This window comes from Marmota marmota, unplaced genomic scaffold (assembly GCF_001458135.2).
Source record: "Marmota marmota marmota unplaced genomic scaffold, marMar, whole genome shotgun sequence".
NCBI classification, from domain to species: domain Eukaryota; kingdom Metazoa; phylum Chordata; class Mammalia; order Rodentia; family Sciuridae; genus Marmota; species Marmota marmota.
This window is the reverse complement of record NW_026000019.1, coordinates 21645375-21669189: the sequence shown is the minus strand read 5'-3', so window position 1 is coordinate 21669189 and position 23815 is coordinate 21645375. Positions and strand designations below refer to the sequence as shown.

The window sequence follows — 23815 nt, the reverse complement described above, 5'->3', positions numbered from 1 at the left end:
TGGGAACAAATTTTTAATCCTCACACTTCAGATAGAGCCCTAATATCCAGAGTATACAAAGAACTCAAAAAATTAGACAATAAGTTAACAAATAACCTAATCAACAAATGGGCCAAGGACCTGAACAGACACTTCTCAGGAGGACATACAATCAATCAACAAGTACATGAAAAAATGCTCACCATTTGACCCAGCTATTGCCCTTCTCGGACTATTCCCTGAAGACCTTAAAAGAGCGTACTACAGGGATACTGCCACATCGATGTTCATAGCAGCACAATTCACAATAGCTAGACGGTGGAACCAACCCAGATGCCCTTCAATAGATGAATGGATAAAAAAATGTGGCATTTATACACCATGGAGTATTACGCAGCACTAAAAAATGACAAAATCATGGAATTTGCAGGGAAATGGATGGCGCTAGAGCAGATTATGCTAAGTGAAGCTAGCCAATCCCTAAAAAACAAATGCCAAATGTCTTCTTTGATATAATCAGAGCAACTAAGAACAGAGCAGGGGGGAAGAGCAGGAGGAAAAGATTAACATTAAACAGAGACATGAGGTGGGAGGGAAAGCGAAAGAAAAGGGATATTGCATGGAAATGGAAGGAGAACCTCATTGTTTTACAAAATTACATATAAGAGGTTGTGAGGGGAATGGGAAAATAAACAAGGAGAGAAATGAATTATAGTAGATGGGGTAGAGAGAGAAGATGGGAGGGGAGGGGAGGGGGGATAGTTGAAGATAGGAAAGGTAGCAAAACAACAGTCACTAATATGGCATTATGTAAAAATGTGGATGTGTAACCGATGTGATTCTGCAATCTGTATTTGGGGTAAAAATGGGAGTTCATAACCCACTTGAATCTAATGTATGAAATATGATATGTCAAGAGCTTTGTAATATTTTGAACAACCAATAAAAAAATAAGGATTAAATAAGTAAATAACTTCATTGTTTGCTTCAGGAACTTCCCCTTAATTCATTTACCCCAACAACAGACTACTCAAACAATCCCCTATTCACAATTTTCCCTCAACTAAGCAAACAACTCATTTACTAAACAACTGTGTATTTAAAAGACATAGTTAAGATCCTTGAATCACTAACCCTAAAATACAATCTCATGAACTCTGCCCACTCTCAATCAGATCACTGCACTGAAAAGCCAGCCCTAAGCTTCTTAAGGGTAGACCTCAAAACTGCAGTGTTTACCCAGGACCTTCTCCTTTGCAGAGTCTCCTAAGACTCCATCAGGGTTGTGTCCTTACTACAGTAAGCAATAAAATTGGTTAATTACACATTTCTTTAAAAGTGTCCCTGAAATTCAAGTTTAGAATATCAAAAGAGTTAAAATGTCAAAGTTCATTCTAACATATGAATAGATTTTGCCAAAATGTCTTTTCCTTTATATAACCTAATGTTGGATATTAAACATAAAAATGGACAGAGGATAACTCAGAGGTAGAGGGCTTGCCTAGCATGTGGAAAGTTCTAGGTTAGATCCCCAGCACTGGGTGTGGGGGAACACATATAATCTTTAAAGAAAGTTCTCATGAAAAATGATTTAAACATGCAAAAATATAAAAATGATATACAAAATTTCTCATTTTTACATAATCTTTCATTATACATTTCAATTTTAATTTCAATTTAATTTATCTGTATTAATATTAAGATAAATAGCTAGCATTTATTTTAATTCTAGTTTTATGTCAGTCTATTGCCATGCATCACATTTTTCCTTAGAAAAAATTAAATCAGATAAAAATCCAACTTAATAAAACATATTAAGATGCCAATGATAAGAATTTTTTTTGGATTCTGACATTTTAATATCTTATGAATATAAGTCACTTTCTTCAAGCAAATAAGAATTTTTTAAAAGGTGAGGACTTTAAATGAGCAACTGTCTCACCATAGTCAAGTGTGTGTGTGTGTTACAGTTGTAGACATATATGTATGTACACTGTGTTAAAAATCGAGATCTTGCAGATGCCACTGCCATGCCCAGAGGTCTTTTCTCTGTCTACCTTCAACGCTACCTCTGAGGTCACGGCTGCTGCTGAAAGCCGAAGGTGCCTCCTCCAATCGGCTGCCGCCTACATCGCTTCCACCATCCCTGCTGCCTCTGATATGGTAGCTGCCACCCCGAGTTCGCCTGGAGGTCTTCTTTCTGGGTGCTGCTGCTACCACAGGCACGGCTGCCCCGATGCATACCGCCACTGCCCTGCATAGATCGCCTGGGTGACACTGCCCCCAGAGCTGCAGTTGCTCCTGCAACCTCCAGTGCAAAAGCTGTTTCAGTACCGCTGCTGCTGACCCGCCACCTGCTGCACCAACCATAGCCACTACCGGGCCACCACCGCCTGGAGGACTGCTGTGGGGAGACTCCAGGTTTGTTTGCATGTGGCCGCACCCATCTTGGGGTGCAGACCAGGGCCTGGGACCAGGGTGCCAGCAGGTTTAACACCACAACAGCATCTGTCTGGGGACTTTGGCCTGGACCTGCAGGTCCAGTGTGGGGGTGTCTGGGGTCTTCCTGATGGAGGCCCTATCTTGCTGCTGCATCTCAGGGTTGCTCCTTTGAGAGAGTGTATCCCTGGTGGTCTCTCTGCAAGTAGAGGAAGCACTGACATCTTGGGACTGCAATGTGGCTGAGCCTGAGGTATCTGAAGCCCAGATCAGTGGGATAGTCACTGGGTCTGCAAGGGCAGATCTGGGTCTGGAGATCCCATGAGACATCAGAGATAGGGCTGAGAAACTTTTGAATGCTGATGAAGACAGTTCGACTTTCCATTGAGATTTATTTTATTTTTCTATTCACTAACATCTCTACCATATTTAGATCAGGGAGTTTTTTATGCCTCAGTCAGTGTATGAAGGACAATGATATATGAATGGTGTTTTGCATTGTTGTTGTATTTTTATATCTTTAATTTTTTTTCTCTTTGTTTGTATTCTTCCTATCACTTGTCTGTTTTCTTGGATTCTCTTTCCAACTTTTCTCCAACCACTAGCCAATCTGTTAGCTCCTCCTCCACTTTTCCTGTGAATCTTTGCTTCTATCTTCCTCCCTTGCGAACATCACCTACTATGCTACTTCTGTTCTTTCATCCACCATCTGAAATTGTGAATCATTTCAGTAAATTTTCTGTTTATACTATAGATAGCTATTGAACTCATCATTTTGGTTTAATGCAAGAAAGCAGTAGATGCCTTAGTGGAAGCTATTAGGTTTAAGGCTATATATTGTTTCTGGGTGTTGTTGATTTTGGCTCACATCATTAAAGGCAAGGTGCTGGAAACCTTCAGGGGCACTATAGGTCTACAGGGTAGAATCTTTGCTGCCTTAGATCCATATTTCTAGATGGGGAAACACGCGAACAACATGAAAAAACAATGAAATAAAGTGCCCCAAATAAACCAACAGGCTTCAACAACAGAAGCCACTGATAACACCAGTAGAAGCAAAGAAGTCCACAAAGGAATTCAGAATGTACAGTTAAATTGATCTGTTAATTAAAGGACAGTTCAAGGAGTGAAATCAAGGAAAAAATACAGGAAGTGAAAGATCACTTCAATAAAGAATAGAGATTGTGGGGGAAAAAACAAGCAGAAATCTTCAAAATGAAGGAATCAATAAACCAAATTACAAATTCAATAGAAAGCATCACCAAAGAGTAGACCACTTGGAATACAGAACCTCAGACTATGAAGACAAATATATAATCTTGAAAATAGAGTTGACCATGCAGAGAAGATGATAAGAAACCATGAACAGAACATCCAAAAATTGTGGGATAACATGAAAAGACCAAATTTAAGAGTTATTGGAATAGATAAAGGGGCAGAGATGCAAACCAAAGGAATGCACAATCTTTTCAATGATATAATTGCAGAAAATTTCCCAAACCTAAGGAATGGAATGGAAAAATCAAATATAAGAGGCTTACAGGACCCCAAATGTACAAAATGACAGCAGACCCATAGCAAGACTCATTATAATGAGAATGACTAACACAGAGAATAAAGATAAAATCTGAAAGGCTGTAAGAGAAAAATATAAAATTAAAATTTCTTATAGGGGAAATTCAATTCAGATCTCAATGGATTTCTAAACCCAGACTCTCAAAGCTAGGAGATACTGGAATAATATATTTCAAGCTCTGAAAGAAAATGGATGCCAACTAAGAATTTTATATCCAGAAAAATTAAGTTTCAGATTTGGAGATTAAATTAAAACCTTCCATGATAAACAAAAATTAAAAGAATTCACAACCAGAAATCCTGCACTACAAAACATCCTCAACAAAATACTCCATGAGGATGAAGTGAAAAAAAAAAAAAAAGTGAAAACCAGAGAAGTGAGAATCTACATTAAAAGAATATTCAACCAAAGGAGAAACTAAGTTAAATTGAAAACCAGAAATAAGTCAAAATGACAGGGAATACAAATCATATCTCAATAATAACCTTGAATGTTAATGACCTAAACTCATCAATCAAAAGACATACTGGTAGATGGGATTAAAAAGCAAGGCCCAACAATATGTTGTCATCAAGAGACTCACTCCATGGGCAAAGACATCCACAGGCTAAAGGTGAAAGGATGGGAAAAACATATCACTCACATGGACTGTCTAATCAAGCAGGGGTTTCCATCCTCATTTCAGATAAAGCAGGCTTCAAGCCAAAGTTGATCAGAAGAGACAAAGAAGAACATTTCATACTTAAGGGAACCATACAGCAACAAGACATAACAACTATAAATATTTATGCCTGACACAACGGAGCATCTGCACACATCAAACAAACCCTTCTCAATTTTAAGAATCAAATAGACCACAACACAATAATACCGAGTGGCTTTTACAACCCTCTCTCACTGAGGGACAGATCTTCCAAACAAAAACTAAATAAAGAAACTATACAACTAAATAATACAATCAATAATTTAGACTTAACAGACATATATAGAATATTTCATACATCAATAAGTGAATATACTTTCTTCTCAGCAGCACATGACTCCTTCTCTAAAATATAGACCATATCATAAGCCACAAAGCAACTCTTAGTAAATACAAAAAAAAAAAAACAGAGAGAATAACCTGCATTCTATCAGATCACAATGGAATGAAATTAGAAATCAACGATAAAGTAAAAAGTACACTACTGAATGATGAATGGATAGTAGAAGAAATCAAGGATAAAATAAAAAATTCTTAGAGGGAAATGAGGCCTAGGATCTGACTTCCTTAAGAAGACCCTTAAAGTACAAGAAGTAAAATCAAGGATCAATAAATGGGATGGATTCAAATTAAAAAGCTTCTTCTCAGCAAAAGAAATAATCAGTAATGTGAGGAGAGAGCCTACAGATTGGGAGAAAATCTTTACCACATGCACCTCTGATAAACCATTAATCTCTAGGATATATAAAGAACCCAAAAAACTTAACACCAAAAAAACAACTAACCCAATCAATAAATGGGCTAAGGAACTGGACACTTCACCAAAGAAGAAATATAACCAATCAACAAATATATGAAAAAGTGTTTAACGTCTCTGGCAATTAGAGAAATGCAAATCAAAACTACACTAAGATTGTATCTCACTCCTATCAGAATGGCAATCATTAAGAATATAGGCAACAATAAATGTTAGCAAGAATGTGGGAAAAAGGTAGACTCATACATTGCTGATGGGACTGCAAATTGGTGCAACCACTATGGAAAGCAATATGGAGATTCCTCAGAAAACTGGAATGGAATCACCATTTGACCCAGCTATCCCCGCCTCAGTGGATATTCAAAGGACTTAAAAATCAGCATGCTACAGTAATGCAGCTACGTCAATATTTATAGTAGCTCAATTCACAATAGCTAAACTATGGAATCAACCTAGGTGTCCTTCAATAGATGAATGGATGAAGAAAATGTGGTACATATATTCAATGGAATATTACTCAACTTTAAAGAAGAATGTAATTATGGCATTTGCCAGTAAATGGATGGAGCTGGAGAATATCATGCTAAGTGAATAAGCCAATCCAAAAAAACCAAAGGCCCAATGTTTTCTCTAATATGCAGATACTAATTCACAATAAGGGGGGGTGGACACTAGAGAAGAATAGATACCTTAGATTAGATAGAGGGAAGTGAAGGGAGGGGAGAGGAGGGAATGTGGGGATAGGAAAGACAAGAGAACGAAACAGACATTATTACTTTATGTATATATGTGACTGCATGACCATTGTTTCTACAACATGTATACTCAGAAAAATGAGAATTATATCCCACTATATATGACATATCAAAATGCACAAATGCATTTTATTGTCATGTATAAATAATTAAATAAAAAGGGAAAAAAATAAAATCAGACTTCTTCAGAAATAATTCACAAATAAAATGCACATTTGAATATAAAAAATTGAGATCTTATTTATGTTGCATTAATTTTCCTTACCTAAAGAAATGTGCTTGTATATAAGTATATACACACATATATACACACATGAAATACACACTTATTTGCATATATATATATATATACACACACACACACATCTAAGAAATATTAGTGTAATAAGGTTTGTGTGTGTGAATAAACATATTCATGTGTATATGTAAATACATAAATACATACACATATCCATACCTCTCCCTAGGTAAGAAAAATGAATGTAACAAGTTGCATGTGTATGTGTATACGCACGTATGTATGTTAATATATAAATACATACACATACTACTCCATAGATACGAAAAATGGGTACAATTTGAGATTCCAGGACTTTTTCATGGATTATCAGACATTTGTATTGCTATCACTTCCTTTAAAAAATGCTATCAACTTTGCTTTTGCTGATATTGGGATGCTACATCATAGAGGAAAGAGTATGAAAGCTTAAAAAAAAAAAAAAATCCAGCTAGTGTTGTCATCCTGGCTTCCCTATTCCAGTTAGGGAAAATATCCTCACAGAATCTCACTGTTCTTCTTGGAAAAATAATAATAAATTCACCAACTTGACATATTTGCTCTGACAATTAAAGAAAATGTAAAAGGTTCCACCCAGTCTGCTACCTGGCACATGTGGTAAGTTCTTCATAAATGTGTTAGTCATCATAGATGTTAGTTCCATATAATTATACTCCTCAAAATCTATAAATTATTTAAGTATTGCCTAAATAATTAATAAACTATTAATTATGCAACAAGATTTTAAGGTTTATATCTTTTCAACCAACATTTCTACTTGTAGGAAACTAGCCAGAGGAAAGGATTAGAAAGAGCAAATATTTATGTACAAATACATTCTATAAAATTTTATTTTTAATATTAAAAAAGTAGGAACAACCTAAGTATTCAAATAGTATACTACATCCATATTTATATTTAATTATTTATATTAAATAAACAATTAAAATATTCATAAAGACTTAAGGTAAAAAATGCCCACAAAAATTAAAGCAACAGCCTATCAATCTACATTTCAACCATATTAACAATTACATTCATGTGTCTCGGTGTACCCCTGTATACACACACACAATACAAAAGAAAAGGATTTGAAGGAAATGCATTAAAATACTAATAATGACCACCTATAGATGACAGAAAAGTTAAATTTTATTTATTTTTATTTTTTATTTTCCACTTTTTAAATTACATAAATCACTTTGATGCTTAGAAAACAAAATGGAAAAAAAATCATAAAATTCTGTATGTTATTTACATACTCTAATTTAATAAGGATGATTTTTTTTTTAATTATTCCCCATCTCACTTCCAAAAAAAAAATCTGGGATAGCTGATAGAAACACATACAACAGATTAAAATAAACAGATGAAGGAATTGAGATTAAAAGAAAAGAACCTTTCCAATTCTCACAGCATATACACATATATGTACATATATATATGTACATGGGTGCACATACACATACTACAGACACACATATTTCTCAAGAAGATTTTTTAGATACTGAGAAGTGAAGGCAGTTTCTCCACCTGTCTTAGGAAGAGTATGATACAGGTATGGTAGACATTGTTTTAAATTAAACATTAGGAGTGCTATTTAAGTAAATTCTGTGAATCACAGTTAAGTGATTGGAAAGACAGAAGGAAAATTAAGTCAAGGAATCAAGACCTATTAACAGGAGTGAGCAGGACCATGATCAGCAACTCAAGAAACACCTTCTAAAAATGTGCAAAGATAAAGACAGATTTGGACAGATTTCCCCTTATAACCTGTCATCACTACTTACATACCTTCAAAGAAAAAGTAAATTGAAATATTAAAATGATACTTTAATTTCATCACATAAAATACGGGAAGAAAAAATATTAGTGAAACAAACTGTTCTATTACCAAAATATACTGGAGCTACTGTATTCAACAGAACACTTACCTTCACTGATAGCATGGGGCTTAATGATGCAACAGGTACAACTGGTAAACTTTGCAGTGTTTGCTGGCCCACAACCTCCACTTGAAGGGAAAAATAACTCCATTTCCTAAAGACAGAGAAAAGACTGTGACCCACAGGACCTCTTCTCTCTAACTTACAGGATATTTCTGGGTGGGGGTATATTATGCAATTACTTTCAAAGTTTCATAATATAAATTCTTTGTTTCCAAGTTTCTAAATGTGAGTTTTATAAACAGTAACTGATTAACTTAACCCTGTTCAAAGCTTATTATCAAAAGAACATATGAAGAAGTAGTAAAGCATAGATTAGGGATCATTCTGTTTCTGATTATAACTGACAAGGTCTTAAATTTTGGATATTGCAAGTAATAATTGTGAAGTTCTTATTTTCCCAAAAGCATAGTTCATAAGACACAGATCTAATTTTAATTTTCATTAAAATATGTAAAATAAAATTAAAAACAAGGAAATCTTTATAGAAATAAAGATTAACATTCAGGAGTCTGAGAACTACAGTTGGTTAAAACTAATTTAGGATAGTTCTAGCATAAGTCAAATGAAGTGAACCATGTTTTAAAGCCCAATTCAGGCTGTCTTATTTGCTTTGTACATGATTTGTTAAAATGACAACCCAGGATTCTGAGTTAGCCACACAGATGGTACATTAATTAGGCCTTTTAATTACTTAGATGCTTTCCTGCCTCTACGTTTTGTTACTATTATTTTCATTATTCCCTATCAAGCTCCAAGACCCTAGTAATACAGAAAGGGCCACTTTAAATACCATTTCCTCTAGGAGGCTTTTCCTGAAGCCCCTGACTGGGGCATCTGTTCTACCTCAAAGTTGTGATTTGCCTCTACAAATTATAAATTTTAAGACTGGAACTAATTTGCATATCTTTGTAGGCACCAAAGTAACTAAAACAATGCATGGCTCAAAAAATAATATTCACTTTTTAAACTGAACTCAAAATTTAAAGATCACAAGATATGCCACACTAATGACGTTTTTTTGATAAAAGAGTAAGAGGACGTGTTCAAACAGTATACAGGCTTGAGCTGTTCCAGTGGTGAGACAGCTTAGAAACACATTAAAATAAAAAATATTCTGTTCCTTAGACACTGAGTTCCTCTTTATCATATTGCTGCCTCTGCCACTCTTCTGGATCAATAACATTATCAATTACCACTTTTCATCCTGCACAAGATCTTTGGATCACACAATATCAGAGAACCCTATGGTACAAATAAGAACTGAAATACCTCAAGGGGCCTGGCAGGTAATCACTGGAGGAATAAAGTGGAACTGGTGGGACAAGAAAGCATGGGAGAGCTGTAAAAGACAAAGTGTTGTGCTTTCTAAAGCTCCCACTTCTCTGCTATCTTCACCACAAAACTCAGAAGAGATGGCTTTACTCCAGTCTCTCTTAAACCCTCAATCAATCAGGTTTTTATTTCACCAAAATTGCTCATGGAAATCTCTCACCACATCCATGTTACCAAGTCTGCAGGTTAATTTTCAGAACTGACCCTTTTGACCCAACAGTATTTGACTCAGTTGATCATTCCCAAATCCTGGAATGCTTCCTACCTCAAAGGTTACTTCTCTCAGTCTCCTTTGATGGATTTCTCTTGTCTGTCTGATCTCTACATGTGGTAGAGTTCCAGGGTTCAGTCTGTCTTCGATCTACAGTCATTCTCCTGGTGATCTCATTGACTCCTACAACTTTAAATGCCATCTGTCATCTCTTGGCTCCCAATTTCCACTTCCAACCCAACCTCCTCCCTAAACTCCACACTCGTAACTGGAAATACCATTTAACAGACATTCATCTTCAAAATGTCCAAAACAGAGTTCATGCTTTCACTCCAATCTGTTCTTTTTCTGCCACACTGTTTTCCTTGCTCCCAAGTACATATACAGGAAGAGAAAAAATATTGATCCCTGACACCTCCCCCTTTTCTCACCCACCTATACAATCTTATCTGGAAATCCTTTAATCCATCCTCTCCCATCTCATTCAGAGTGAAGTCTAGTGTCCTAGACATCCTACAAGGCTCATATGATCTGCACCTCTTACCTAACCTCCAGCCATTTGGACCACTTTTGTTCCTGCCGTGGCATCATTAGCCTTGCCCCCGCATAGTTCTTTGAACACAGCAGATATGTTCCCATCTCAAAACTTTTGCATTTATTGTTGTCTTTCTTCCTAAAGTGTCCCTTCCCCAGATAATTTCATGGTTTTCGCCTCCATTTCCTTCATATCTTTCTCAAATTAGAGACTGTGAGGATTTCCTGCATTAGCTAGCACTCCACATCCTTACTCAACATAGTCGTTTTTCCACCTAGTCGTTCTGTTCCCTTTCTCTTTATTTCTATCAAAGCACTTACCACCCAAAATGCTATGTCTATTGACTTGTTTATTATCTGACACTCCCCATCAGAAATGAGAGAAACTCAAGGCAGGCACTTAACTTTATTCACTATTAGCCCTCAATAAATACTTTTGGAATGGAAGAAATTCAGAAACTTATAAACTCTGCATTTGCCAAGTAAAATAAATATAGCCCCTCAATACAAAGAAGAAAAATGAGGCTCATCTTGAGTAACAAGGCCTTAAAAGTTAACAAGTGGCAAAGTCAAGATTCAAATCCATGTCATTATGACTCCAAAGCCCTGAACTTTTTGTATCATATCTAGTTCCAAAAGTGAAAAGCAATGCTACATTATTCTATTTAGTGTAACAAATTACTTAACAACTTGGTAAGTTGGCCAATTATTTCTACTCAAATTAATTCTAATTTATTCTCTTGTTCAATTTCTAAAAATGGTAGTTAGCTTCCCAAATACTCACATATGATGAACAATTATTTAAGACAAAGAGTATACAGATTTTGTACATATGTGTATGTGTATACATATGTATTTCACTTCTTTGTAAAAGTGAACAAGTCTATATTATGGCTTTATGTTGTACTTTCTCTTTTTACCTGTGCAGCTAGTTATGTCCATCCCACCTAGTAATCCAACTAACATTTGCAAGAATATTTTTAGTGGGTCACTGGCGACCAATTCAAAGTCTTCACAGAACAAATGTAAAGTCACTAAAGAAGGTCCATATTCTTTTGTGATTTGAGGGGCTAAATATTTTGTATAAAACTCCTCTCCTTACAAGGGTTTTTGCTATCATTCTTAGGCACTATGTTTCCCTAAATTGTCTAACATAAAAAGGGAAAAAAAATTGTAACTTGAACAAATTCAGATTCAATTTGATAAAGTTTAAGCATATAATTTTTAAACAAATCATAAAATATATAGTTGCACTTCTTCGAATTTTCACCCTAATAAGATCCCATGGTAAGTCACTAAAACATTCGACAAACCTACATTAATATCGTAATTATAACAATAAAATATTGCTAAATGATTTCCAGTTAAAAGTTTTTTGAAACTTTTTACCTGTACATGGTAATTTTAAATAGTTTAGTAAATTCCCCAGATGAAAATTGCATACTTAAATTTTTCTCTTACCCACTCTCCTAAAATGACAAATCTTTCCTCAGACAATAACTCAAAACATTAATGAAATATGAAGTCATCTAAAATGTTATAATAAAATAGCAAATGGAAAAAGGAATGCAATTAAAACAATGTAAGATGATGTTTAGTGTGTAAACTATACACATGATCAAAGGTATGAGCTGGAAGGAATGTGCCATAAGTAGATAATCTCTTCAAAACTTTGCTGAAGGATTGTTAATGACAAATTTTCTTTCCCATACTTTTTAAATCGCATTCTAAAAGTCCATAACACTTGAAGAAAATCAGGTGCCTGCTTCCAGCACGCCTGGTAGAGAATGGTAGCTAAGCACAGGGGCTCAGGAGCCAGTGTCTGGGCTTGAGTCCTCACGTGGGCATGGTAATTAAGCTCCCTGAGTCTCAGTTTCTGCAACCATAAAATGAGGTGACAAAAGCAACAGGTAGTATGGTGTGAGATATTCATGCCCAAGTCTTTTTTGCATTGACATTTTCTTTCATTTCTCTTATGTAAACACTTCAAGGTGGAATGGTTGTGTCATAGGGTATATATATAGGTTAATTTTCTGGGAAATTTCTAAACTCTCTTCTAAAGTGGTTGCATGACTTTCTAATTACGAACAGCAGTGTAACTTTTAGTTTTTCTTCATCCTTATCTCTTGCTGTGGTCAGTCTGTGGTTCTAATCAACATCTCTCTAATGTCTAAAGATGCTGTCTTTTTTGTGTGCTTATTTACCACTCATCTATCTTCTTTGATGAAGTGCCTACTCAAATCTATTGCTGAATTTTAATTGTGATTGCTAAAATAAGTATGAAATTGGCACAGAGAGACTAATGGATGAACAACACAGAACAGAGTCCAGAAGTAGACCCCTACACATACAGTCAACAAAGGTGCAAGGCAGTGAAGTGGGGGAAGGACCATCTTCAACAAATGCCACTGGAACACCAGATACCCAGATATGGAACAATAGGTTTTGGTCATACCTTACTGCATATATAAAATAACTCTAAATGGACCACAGAGCTAAATGTAAAACCTGAAACTAAATGTTCCAGAACAAAGGAGAGAAATCTGTGATCCTTGGTGAGGCAACAGTTTGCTAGTTATACACCAAAACCACAATAATGAAAGAGTACACTTCATGAAGGGCAGAACTTCGAGAGTAAAAGCTTCTTATCCAATGACACTGTTGAACAGATGGAAGATGTAAATCACAAGCCCCATGAGAAAATATTTGCAAATCATGTATCTGGATGAAGAATTTGTACCCATAATGCTAAAGAACTCTGAGTTGAATTTTAAAGGACAAGTAAAAATTACTTAGGTATAAGGAGAGATGGAATTCCAAGGCAAGGTGGCAGAGTGAGCATATGCAACTGAGCAAGAACACCAGGGCACACACAGGGAGAGGTGTGTGCTCATGCACACAAACAGTTTTTGGTAGTACTTAGCAAAACAAGGAGTTCTGTGAGAAAGTATGAACTCTTTGAACTGTGTCCTTGTTGCTGTCTTAAGAAGATAAGAGAAAAGAATGTTTTGCCAAGTGTAAAATTTATATATATATATATGTGTGTGTGTGTGTGTGTTTGCCTGGGAATAACTAACCACAAGTTAATTGATAAGAAATATGGAGCACTGTGACCATAAACAAAGTTTTCCTGAGAATGTTTATCCATGTTTATAAGGATTAAGCTGCCGAAAGGATGTTTTTTCTTTCCCCTTGTTTTAATTAACAATGCTGTATAAAAGAAGAAGAGAAAAAAGTAAAGGCGGTGCTCATTTTCTACTGAATGCGCGCGCGCGTGTGTGTGTGTGTGTGTGTGTGTCTTTCTTAAGCATCTCTGCTGTACCAGGAATTACAGATTGTCAGCGGGTCTGACAGGTGGCGTCCCTGGGTGGGCAGCAGAGAGTCCCCTTACTGGCAAAGGTAAGTGAAGGGGAGAGGTACCATGGGATCAGAAATTCTCAAGAAGTCAAATGCTACAGGCAATTATGACTTTGCTTAAGGAGCAAGGAATTGTAATTAATAGAAAAACAGCTTCTGCTTTTATGCTTGCTATTAAAACTGCATCTCCTTGGTTTTTGCACTCAGGGAATTTAATGGTTCCTGATTGGGAAGATGTAAAAGAAAATTCGCAAAAATATTTAAGGGAAAAGGGTCCGGGCAGTTCACCTGTAGCTACTTTTTCTTTGTGGAAGTTGGTAAAAGATGCACTTTTATCTCCAGATGTAAAAGTGCGTGATTTTTTACAGCAGACACGGGGAACTTGGATGGAGGTTCAGGACAGGGAATCAATAGTTTCAGTGAGTGAAAGTGATTCCTCAGATGATGAGGCCCCCATTTCTGATGCTTCTAAATTAAAAACAGAGGATCCACCACCTACAAAAGAGGAGCTAATCCTGTAAGTAAAAGGAGGGACTGAGGGACTCCCAGCAGCTGCTGAAGCCCTATTTTGCTTCGGGGAACTCCCGCCTTCCTTCCCTGAACTGTAAGGATTATGCTACCTCTGTCTACTTATCTAAATGGGTTTTTGAAGCATTGCACAATCTTGCAGTTAAAAGTTGGGTTTAGGTAATTGTTTAGTTTATGATTTCAGATAATTCATGCCAGAGAACTTAAATACTTAGGATGGAAAACTAAAGAACTCTACTTCCAAGTTGGCAAGTAACTCCCAATCATTCAGGTTTTTCACCAATTTTTAAATTGGGTAGCCTAAAAAAATGTCACTGTGTATACCAGAGCATTAATTTGGACAAGGATAGTAAATCATAGTACGGTATCTGTTGACAAAACAAGATGTAAAGATATAAAATTTTGTGAATTGTGTCTTAAACTTATATCATAATTTTCAACATTCAAACCTAAAAATTATGACTTATGGTTAAAATGCCTTATACATGAGGTGTCTGCTCAGAATAACAGTTTTCCTTGCTCCTTCCAGACCTCAGTCAAAACTTACATTAAAATGCAAATGAAAGAAGCCTGCAAGCTCAGTAGGAGATTGATCTGAGGCCTAAGGAAAAAAAAAAAAAGTACATTGTATGGTATTTACTAATTACTGGCCGGTCATTTTTTCTAGGACTCTTGCTTTTTCTTAGATTCTGTATTTTTTTGAGCTCATGATTTTGATCCTACAGACTTAGGTAAATGTTTTTCTGATCAGTTCTATTTGTAATCAACTGTGGAGTTTTTTTTTAAAAAACATTGCAATGGAGATTTCACCTGCAAAAAGCTACAAGGCCTTTACTATTGTATTATGTGTGCACACTTGTGTTATGTGTTGTATATGATATGGATATATATGATTTGGACAAGGATAGTAAATCATAGTATGGTATCTGTTGACAAAACAGATGTAAAATATAAAATTTTGTGAATTGTGTGCATATGTGCATATGTCCATATATCATATATATGATATACAAATTAACATATATAAGGAGCGCTCATAAAAATTTTAAAAAATGGATCCAAAGATCTTTAATTCACGTGATTAAAATGGTTCAATTTAAATTTAATAAACAGATAAAAATAAATGTCTTTAAATTTAAGTTTACAAGTTTTTCTAGGTGTTCAAAAAAAACTAATAAAATATTAATGTCTATAAAATGTCTAATATACCTTGGTTCTAGGACTTTTCCTTCAAAAAAAAAACTAATACTGTTCAATATACTTGTCTAATATTTTGATAAAATAAGTAAAGTAAATTTAATATGGGATTACTCATTCATGAGTACTTTTGTTAGATATCTGATAGATTTACTAAGGTCTGTATAAGTTTGTTTTTACAATCAGTCATGTGTTACAAAGACAAAAATTTCTTAAAACATGTTTACCCATAACATTGTGTTTATTGAGTTTTATTTTTTCTAGAGCAAGTAACCATAAAAATTAAACAACTGGTTAAATAAGAACTGTTATTTTAGAGCATTGTACTGTCACTTCTTTAAAAGCTAAACTTGGTTAATATAAAAACATCAATGTAATTGTGATGCTGTTAATATGCTCATATCTTCCAGGTATACAAGTCTGTAAGGTAGAAGCTTTAAGAGAGCATTATATCAAGCTGGTGTTCTAAGGTTGTATGGTAATTTTAAGCTTAAAAAAAACATATTGGGTGATAATGGACAGATTATCTGCATTGGATTTGTGGTTTCTGTAGTAACTAGCTAAACCTTGGTTAGAGAGAGTCTATTCTGTTGTGCACATTTGTACCCTTCAAACAGAACCACTGCATGTGTACCACCATAAACCGTCACTGGAGTAGCCAGTTATTTGGTGCCTCACCTATGGTGGACATATATATTTCCCAGTACAAAGTATATGTAATTTTCTTGGAAAAAAAAAATACTACATTTTCAAACTGACTCAATGAGGGGAAATTTAAGGTCCATGTTTTTCTGATATTTACATATTTATTAATTTATTGTGTACAATTTTTAATTATAAGGAAAAACCTGCTTTCTTCAAGCTATTCAGAAGAACAGTAAACATTTTCTCACTTTATTATGATACACACTTTGAATGTTCTCAGTTTGCAATATGTTATTTTTAACCTGTAAGTTTTCTGTGACTCTGACAATAGATTAAAGGGTTTAAGTCTAGCCCTCTACCTCTTTTGTAAATAAAATTTATTTTGAAAACTGAAAAAAAAAACATATTGGGGATTTATTTACCCGTTATCGATAAGATATGTTAAAAGTTTTATATTACTTTTTACATTGGGAAATAATTTAAATGTATTTTTAAGTTAATGAGAGCCTAATCTATGTAAAGGTTAATATTGATAAGCACAAAATATTTTGCTACCTTTCCACAAATGGTTAAAAATTTTCAGCCTTTCTTTAATTCATGTTTTAAATGTGATATCCTATGGTGTTAGCTAATGTTCAAGTGACCTCAAACAATTTATGTAAACTTTGTAAAATGATATTTAAAAGACAAAGATCAACTTAAGAACTAAAACACTTAAGATTTATAAAAAGCCCTGCGTTACTTGAGATAAGGCTCTGGGTCCCATCTTACTACATGTGAGAATGACTACAAAAGCAGAAGGCCAGATTTTAGTTCATTTAAAGTTATGTTCAAAAGCTGGGTTTTTTTTTTTTTTTTTCTATCAAGATTACTAAGATCTCAAACAGGGGATATAATGTTAACTCAGCCAAAATTCAAGGTAGCTATTACACAAACTAAATATGTTTTCACTTTTGTTAATTTTATTTTGTAGTTTTCTTATAAATGGTCTAAAGATTGCCTGTTAATGTTTTACAGATGTACTGCTTTAAAAACACACAACCTGGGTTAATTTAAGATAATAAGCCATCACCTACAAGACAGATAGGATAATACAGACCCCAATTAATAAAAAAGATAAATAATTATAAAGTTATAGACATTAAAGCCCAGTACTCTTAATATAAGGCTGTTAAAATTTATTTACTGGATGTTTAAGATGAAGATTTAAAATTAAAGTTAAATCAAAAGGGTCAAGAAAACCAATATTTGGCTCTTACCCTCTGAGTCAATCTGAATCCAGGGAACAGGGGAACTTCTCTAAAGAGCTTTGCAACTCTGGGCCACATAACCTCCCGATTAGGGAGATTAATGAGACCACTGGAGAACAGAAAGCCAAACAGTGCGTTTGCTATGAAGAGGAGGGTCATTGGAGAAGGGAGACATCCCTGATGCTTCCAAGGGAAGCCACATGGTCAAGCTAGACCTGGACCCATCCTAGCGCAAATGGTACTAGCAGAACTGAGAAGCTGCTGTAAAGTTTCCCCAGGGATGACTCCCATAAAAACTCAGCTGACTTAACAATAGATAGGAACAAAAGTCAGTTTGACTGCTTCATCTTAAACACTCAGTAAAGACAGTTAAAACCCAAACACAGCCATTCCTGGGCATTTTTAGTAATAATAATAATAATAATAATTTAAGGTAAACACCTTATGTGAGCCTGAGATAAGTAAAATAAGTAAGACTGGAGGCTACAAAGAAGGATTCTCAGACAGAAATGTCTGATAACTATAAAAAGAGACGAGGAGATGCCAGAGACAAAAGTTTTTAGTTTAAGGCCTACAGATATTCCTAACCTACACAGGTAGGCTTGGTGTTTGCTAGTATGATTATCCAGCACTGAGTAACAGAATTAAAGGTTTCTCTATTAAACACAAAGGTCATTCAACTTTACCAGGACCACTTAGTGAGAAAAATGCTGCCGCTTATTTAGCCTCCAAAATGTCTGCCTTTCTGTCTATGGATCCCCAAACTTTACATTCTCAATTTCATCTTAATGCTTCTTCTTTAGCTTATCATTGTAAAAGTTCTCGTGAAGCAGCTTCTCAAATTATTCGCGATTGTTCCCTCTGCTCTACACAGATACACTCTCCTGATTTTGACATTAATCCTAGAGGCCTTTTACAGGGTCATTTATGGCAAATGGATGTTACTCATTAACATTTTTGGCAAATTAGCGTATGTTCATGTGTCTATAGATACTTACTCTCATTTCCTCATTCAGGGAAAAGGGTCAAAGATGTAATTGCTCATGGTATGGAAGCTTTATCTATTATGGGTCTCCCTAAACATATTAAAACGGATAATGGACCAACATATACTAGTACATCATTTGCAAGATTTCTTCACACTTATGATGTAAAACACACGACAGATATTCCTTATAACCCTCAAGGACAAGGTTTAGTAGAACGAGCTCATCAAACTCTTAAAGCATATCTGTCAAAAACAAAAGGGGGGAGTAGCGGCAGTCCCCGCTCTCGTCTAGCACATGTATTATTTATTTTAAGTTTTTTAACTGTAGACCCAGCTACAAACTGACAGCTGCAGATCACTTATGGCATGCTAAGGGACAAACAGCCCATCCACTTGTAAGGTGGAAAGATGTTTTAACAGGACAATGGATGGGTCCTGATCCTGCATTAATGTGGGGAAAAGGAGCTGCCTGTGTTTTTCCGCAAAATGATCCGGGACCTCGATAGATTCCTTCTCGTTTTTTATGGTTTGACTCTTCTAAAACTACATCATGAATGCTTTTACCTCTTTGGTTTGTTTTATATCTTATAGATGCTGTCCCTAACCTTTTTTCTCCTTTTCGGAGCTATGGAAGTTGCCTCTTTCAATAAAACCAATGTATGGCTGATATTGGTTCAATTGGCAGGGACTGATAATATCTACCTAAAACAAGATGTCCATTTGGGAGCAATATTGGGTTCCTGTTTACTACCTGTCTGTCATCCAGCAGAAGAAATAAAAAAATATGACCTTTTTCTCCAATTTTGATAAAACTATTACTTATGCTGATTATTCTAATTGGAGCACCCCTTCTTATCGCCTACCCCGAAATGCAGTTCAAGTTATAACCACTACTGTTATTGTAACAGATAATGACACCTGCACTGAGTTTCATAATTGTGCAACTAAATGTAGATCTATGGGACCTTCCTTTGCATGTAATAATTCCTTTGCGGTTCCTTCAAGTTATGGACATGTGCCACTTCCAAGAGGCTGGTTTTTTTCCCTGTGGAACTTATACATTCAACTACATACCGGCAAATATGACTCATGGAACACGTTGCTGTCTTAGTCGTCTCATAGTTTTCCTTCCCTCCACTGGTGATTTGCTTCCTGAACATCCTTCTCGTCGCTTATAAAGAATGGCTACACTAACATCGGACTGTAAGGACGATATAAACTTATTATCTAAAGCAGAGTTTGACGCATTGACTTTTTCCCTTGTAGGGATCCCTGGATTGGCAGTAGGAGCTTATAAGACAGCTATGAAATTGGCATGTGTAATGACAAAAAACATTAATTGTACATCTACTGCTCTAGCCTTGTTGAATGAAGAACAGCAGGTTTTACGACAAGGAGTTTTGGATAATAGAGCTGCTATAGATTATTTACTATTGTTACACCATAAAAAATGTATTCAAGTAAAAAATATGTGTTGCTTTAATCTGACAGATAACAGTGTTCCTATTGATACAGAAATTCATCATTTGAAAGAAATGATTGATAATATCAGACAATATGAAGGAAATGAAGAACTATTTTCATGGTTAACATCTTGACTTCCTAATATTTCCTGGTTAAAACAATTAATGATATGTGTGATTTTGATATTTGGCATGTCTATACTTGTTTGTTTCATTGGTCGCTGTATGATCACTTGTCTCTTATCTCGTCCTCCTGTGGTGACTTCATATGCCTCCCGACGGTTTGGATGATTGTTGCCAGTGACGGGTAAGATGAATCACTGCACATATCAATTTAAGACAGAGGCTTACATTTCCCATCAATTGAAGTCCTCCATGACGGGTAAGAATGTTGCAGTATGGTTCACAACCTAAGACAGGCGCAATCGCCGTCATTGTTATTTAAGGGGGAACTGTGTGCTCAAGCACACAAACAGTTAAGTTTTGCTGTGCTTAGCAAAACAAGGAGTTCTGTGAGAAAGTATGAACTCTTTGAACTGTGTCCTTGTTGCTGTCTTAAGAAGATAAAAGAATGTTTTGCCAAGTGTAAAATTTTATATGTGTGTGTGTGTGTGTGTGTGTGTGTGTGTGTGTATGTGTTTGCCTGGGAATAACTAACCAGAAGTTAATTGATAAGAAATATGGAGCACTGTGACCATAAACAAAGTTTTCCTGAGAATGTTTATCCATGTTTGCAAGGATTAAGCTGCCGAAAGGATGTTTTTCTTTCCCCTTGTTTTAATTAACAATGCTGTATAAAAGAAGGAGAGAAAAAAGTAAAGACGGTGCTCATTTTCTACTGAATGTGTGTGTGTGTGTGTGTGTGTGTGTGTGTCTTTCTTAAGCATCTCTGCCGTACCAAGAATTACAGATTGTCAGCGGATCTGACAGAGAGGCAAGATGCAAGGCTGGAGAAGGGACAAGGAGAGGTATCACTCAAAGGCATGGTAAACGTACTAAGGAGCTCACACTTGACTCTGGGAAGACTCTGGAATGTTTTCAGCAGTCATGACAATGGAAACATGAGGATTTTAAGAGAGTTTATTCTGAAATCTATGTGGAAGATGTATTTGAATGAAAAAAGTATAAACCAGGCTGTAACAGAAGACCAGGTCAGAAACAGTAGAGCCATGGAGGGAATGGAGAGAGAGGGGGCAATTCAAGAAAATGTTTAAGGGCTGGGGTTGTGGCTCAGTGGTAGAACACTCGTTTAGCATGCATGAGGCACTGGGTTCAAACCTCAGCACCACAAAAAAATAAAATAAAAGATATTGTGTCCACCTAAAACTAAAAAATAAATATTTTTTTAAAAAAGAAGAAAATGTTTAGAAGGAAATCTATGAGACTTTTTAATTGATTGAATCTGGAGGATGCAGAATGTAGAAGAAAGACTACGAGTACTATATGTCTTTGTTAGTAATATACAGAATACCAAAGAAATAATTTGGTGAATTATGGTCAGTTCAGTTTTGAATGGATCACTTAGATGTGAGTCTGAAGATTTAAAGAGAACCCCTATGTAGTGACTTAAGCAATTAGTTTATATTTTTTCCATATAAAATTATCTAGCAAAACTTACAACTAATAGATTTAACCCTTGCCCCCTGATTCATAATGATATTTAAATTCCCATGACATGTAGGTAATTTCTTGAGCATTCTAGACCATTACATCAATATTCTTGTCTACTCCCATGCTAGTACTACACTGTTTTTACTGCTACTACCCCAGTTTTATGAAGTCCTACCTTATCATTACCATACCTTCTTCTTCCTTTTCAAAATTGTCTCAACTGTTTTGGGCCCTTGATTCTTCCAAACATTTTGCTAAACTTCATGAAAATCTGTGCTAGCATTTTGACTGAATTCATGCTGAAGTTATAGGATCAACCTGGTGAGAACTGATATCTCAATGAAACTAACTCTTTCCAACTATGAACAGTATATATCTTCAAGTCTTTTATTCATAATTTTCCATAAAGATTTGTTCTCATCTCTCTTGTTCAATTTATTAAAGCTATGACATAGTTTTTACCATAGGAATGGTGATTTCTTTTAACATTACCTTTTCTGACTGCCTATTTCAAGCATATCAAAACTACTCTTGGTTTTTGTACAGTCATACATTGCTAAATGACAGGATAAATACATTCTGAAAAATGTTCATTAAGTGACTTCATCCCTGTGTTAACATCACAGAGTGTATTTACATCAACGAAGATAGCAATATAATATTATAGGACAACAGTTAGATATGTGACTTATCACTGACATAAACACTGTTATGTGGTACATGACTACATAATGGCATTATGTCCAGTAGAATATATAGATATAGATTTGGGGAGCACCATAAAAGTTAAATATTAATAATAATTACAAAGGTTATTATCTCTCATTAAATATTATGTTTGAGGCCCTATGCTAAAGGCTTAAGTGAGTTCATTAATCCTCAGAACTCCATGATGCAGGTGCAACTCTTGCCTTATTTTATAGTCCAGAAGACTAAAAATTAAAGCTAGATTAAAAACAAACCAGGGAAAGAAGCATGAATAATACTAATACCTAAAAAGACAAGAAAGTGAAGGAAGAAAAACCAATTAACAAGACAAGGATCATGGTCTACAAGGTATGAAAAACATCAACAGTGAGATATAACAAAATTAAAATAGGGTGAGTATTCAAAAGGAGACCCTCAAATGTGTCAAATGTAGCAGAGAGATAATGTTTAAGGTAAGAGATGCACAATTTTTCCTTGGATTTTTAAATTAAGAGGACACTGGTTATCTCAGTCAAGGCAGTTTCTGTGGAATAGCGGGGACAAAGCCAAACTGGAATGGCTGCTTCAAATGAGTGGTCAAAGGCAGCTAAGAAACAGAAAATAATGAAACATGAAACATGACAGTAAAAGAAAAAAAATTATAGACAGTTTCTAACAGGAGATCAAGGTCAAGGGGAAGCTGCTGGGGGCCACATATATGTTTTCGATTTGTTGTTAAGAGCTGTGGTTCTTGCTTCTTCATACATGCTGCATTTTCCAGCCACAGTATTTTTCTTTGATTCCTACTGTTGGGTCTTAATCAAAGAAAGGCTGAATCAAATGCTACCTTCTTTTTGAATATCTACTTCCCATGAACTAGTATTCATACATGAATCCAAGAGATCTAACACTGTGAGCCTCAGTAATTTAAGTCTTTAGAATAAGAAATATAAGTCTTAATTGCATCATCTTGAGAATGACCAGGCCACCAGTTCACAAAGGAAACATCACTGACACATCTTTTGACCCAATGTAAAAGGTGTTCTCAGTACCAGATCAGCTGTATACAGCCATCCTGAATCACCAATGGCAGACATGCTTTACTTTGATATAAAACATTTCACAAACTAACAATTAAAATATTTTTTAAAACCTTACTCTGGCAGCAGAAGCAAAAGAATCTGGGCCATGAGCTGCATTTCTTATGCCATCTGTTCCAAAAAGGGCTCTAATGCTTCCAGGAGCATCTGTACGAGCCACCCCAGAGTTTGCAGGTCCAAGCAGCCTTTTCCATTCACATATTGCATCATCTCTTAAAAGCTCCATAGCAATAACAGGACCACTTGTAATAAACTGGATCATCTCACTATAAAACAGGGAAAAGATTGGTTTGCTTTTGACAACTTAAGACTTCTCTCTTAACCACACAGACATATTTAAATCTGAATATTTCAACATAGACAAGAATATTACAATCTCAGAACTATTGTTGGAGTAATGAGCTTTATATGAGCAGAATAAGGTTTTCATAAACTAAGTGTCTTGAAGTAGCCCAATTCACTAAAAATCAATATAGT

General features: G+C 35.3%; 1 protein-coding gene across 6 annotated transcripts in view; it reads right to left on the bottom strand.

Annotated features, from left to right (window-relative positions):
* Window positions 1-23815, bottom strand: part of Nme7 (NME/NM23 family member 7) — a 173403-nt gene that overhangs the window by 97134 nt on the left and 52454 nt on the right. For all 6 annotated transcript variants that reach the window (XM_015491864.2, XM_048810071.1, XM_048810072.1 and 3 more), the window contains 2 exons: window positions 23397-23604; window positions 8421-8526 (listed from right to left, as the gene is read on the bottom strand). In XM_015491864.2, the coding sequence (XP_015347350.1) occupies window positions 8421-8526; window positions 23397-23604 (314 nt within the window). The remainder of the gene's footprint in view (window positions 1-8420; window positions 8527-23396; window positions 23605-23815) is intronic.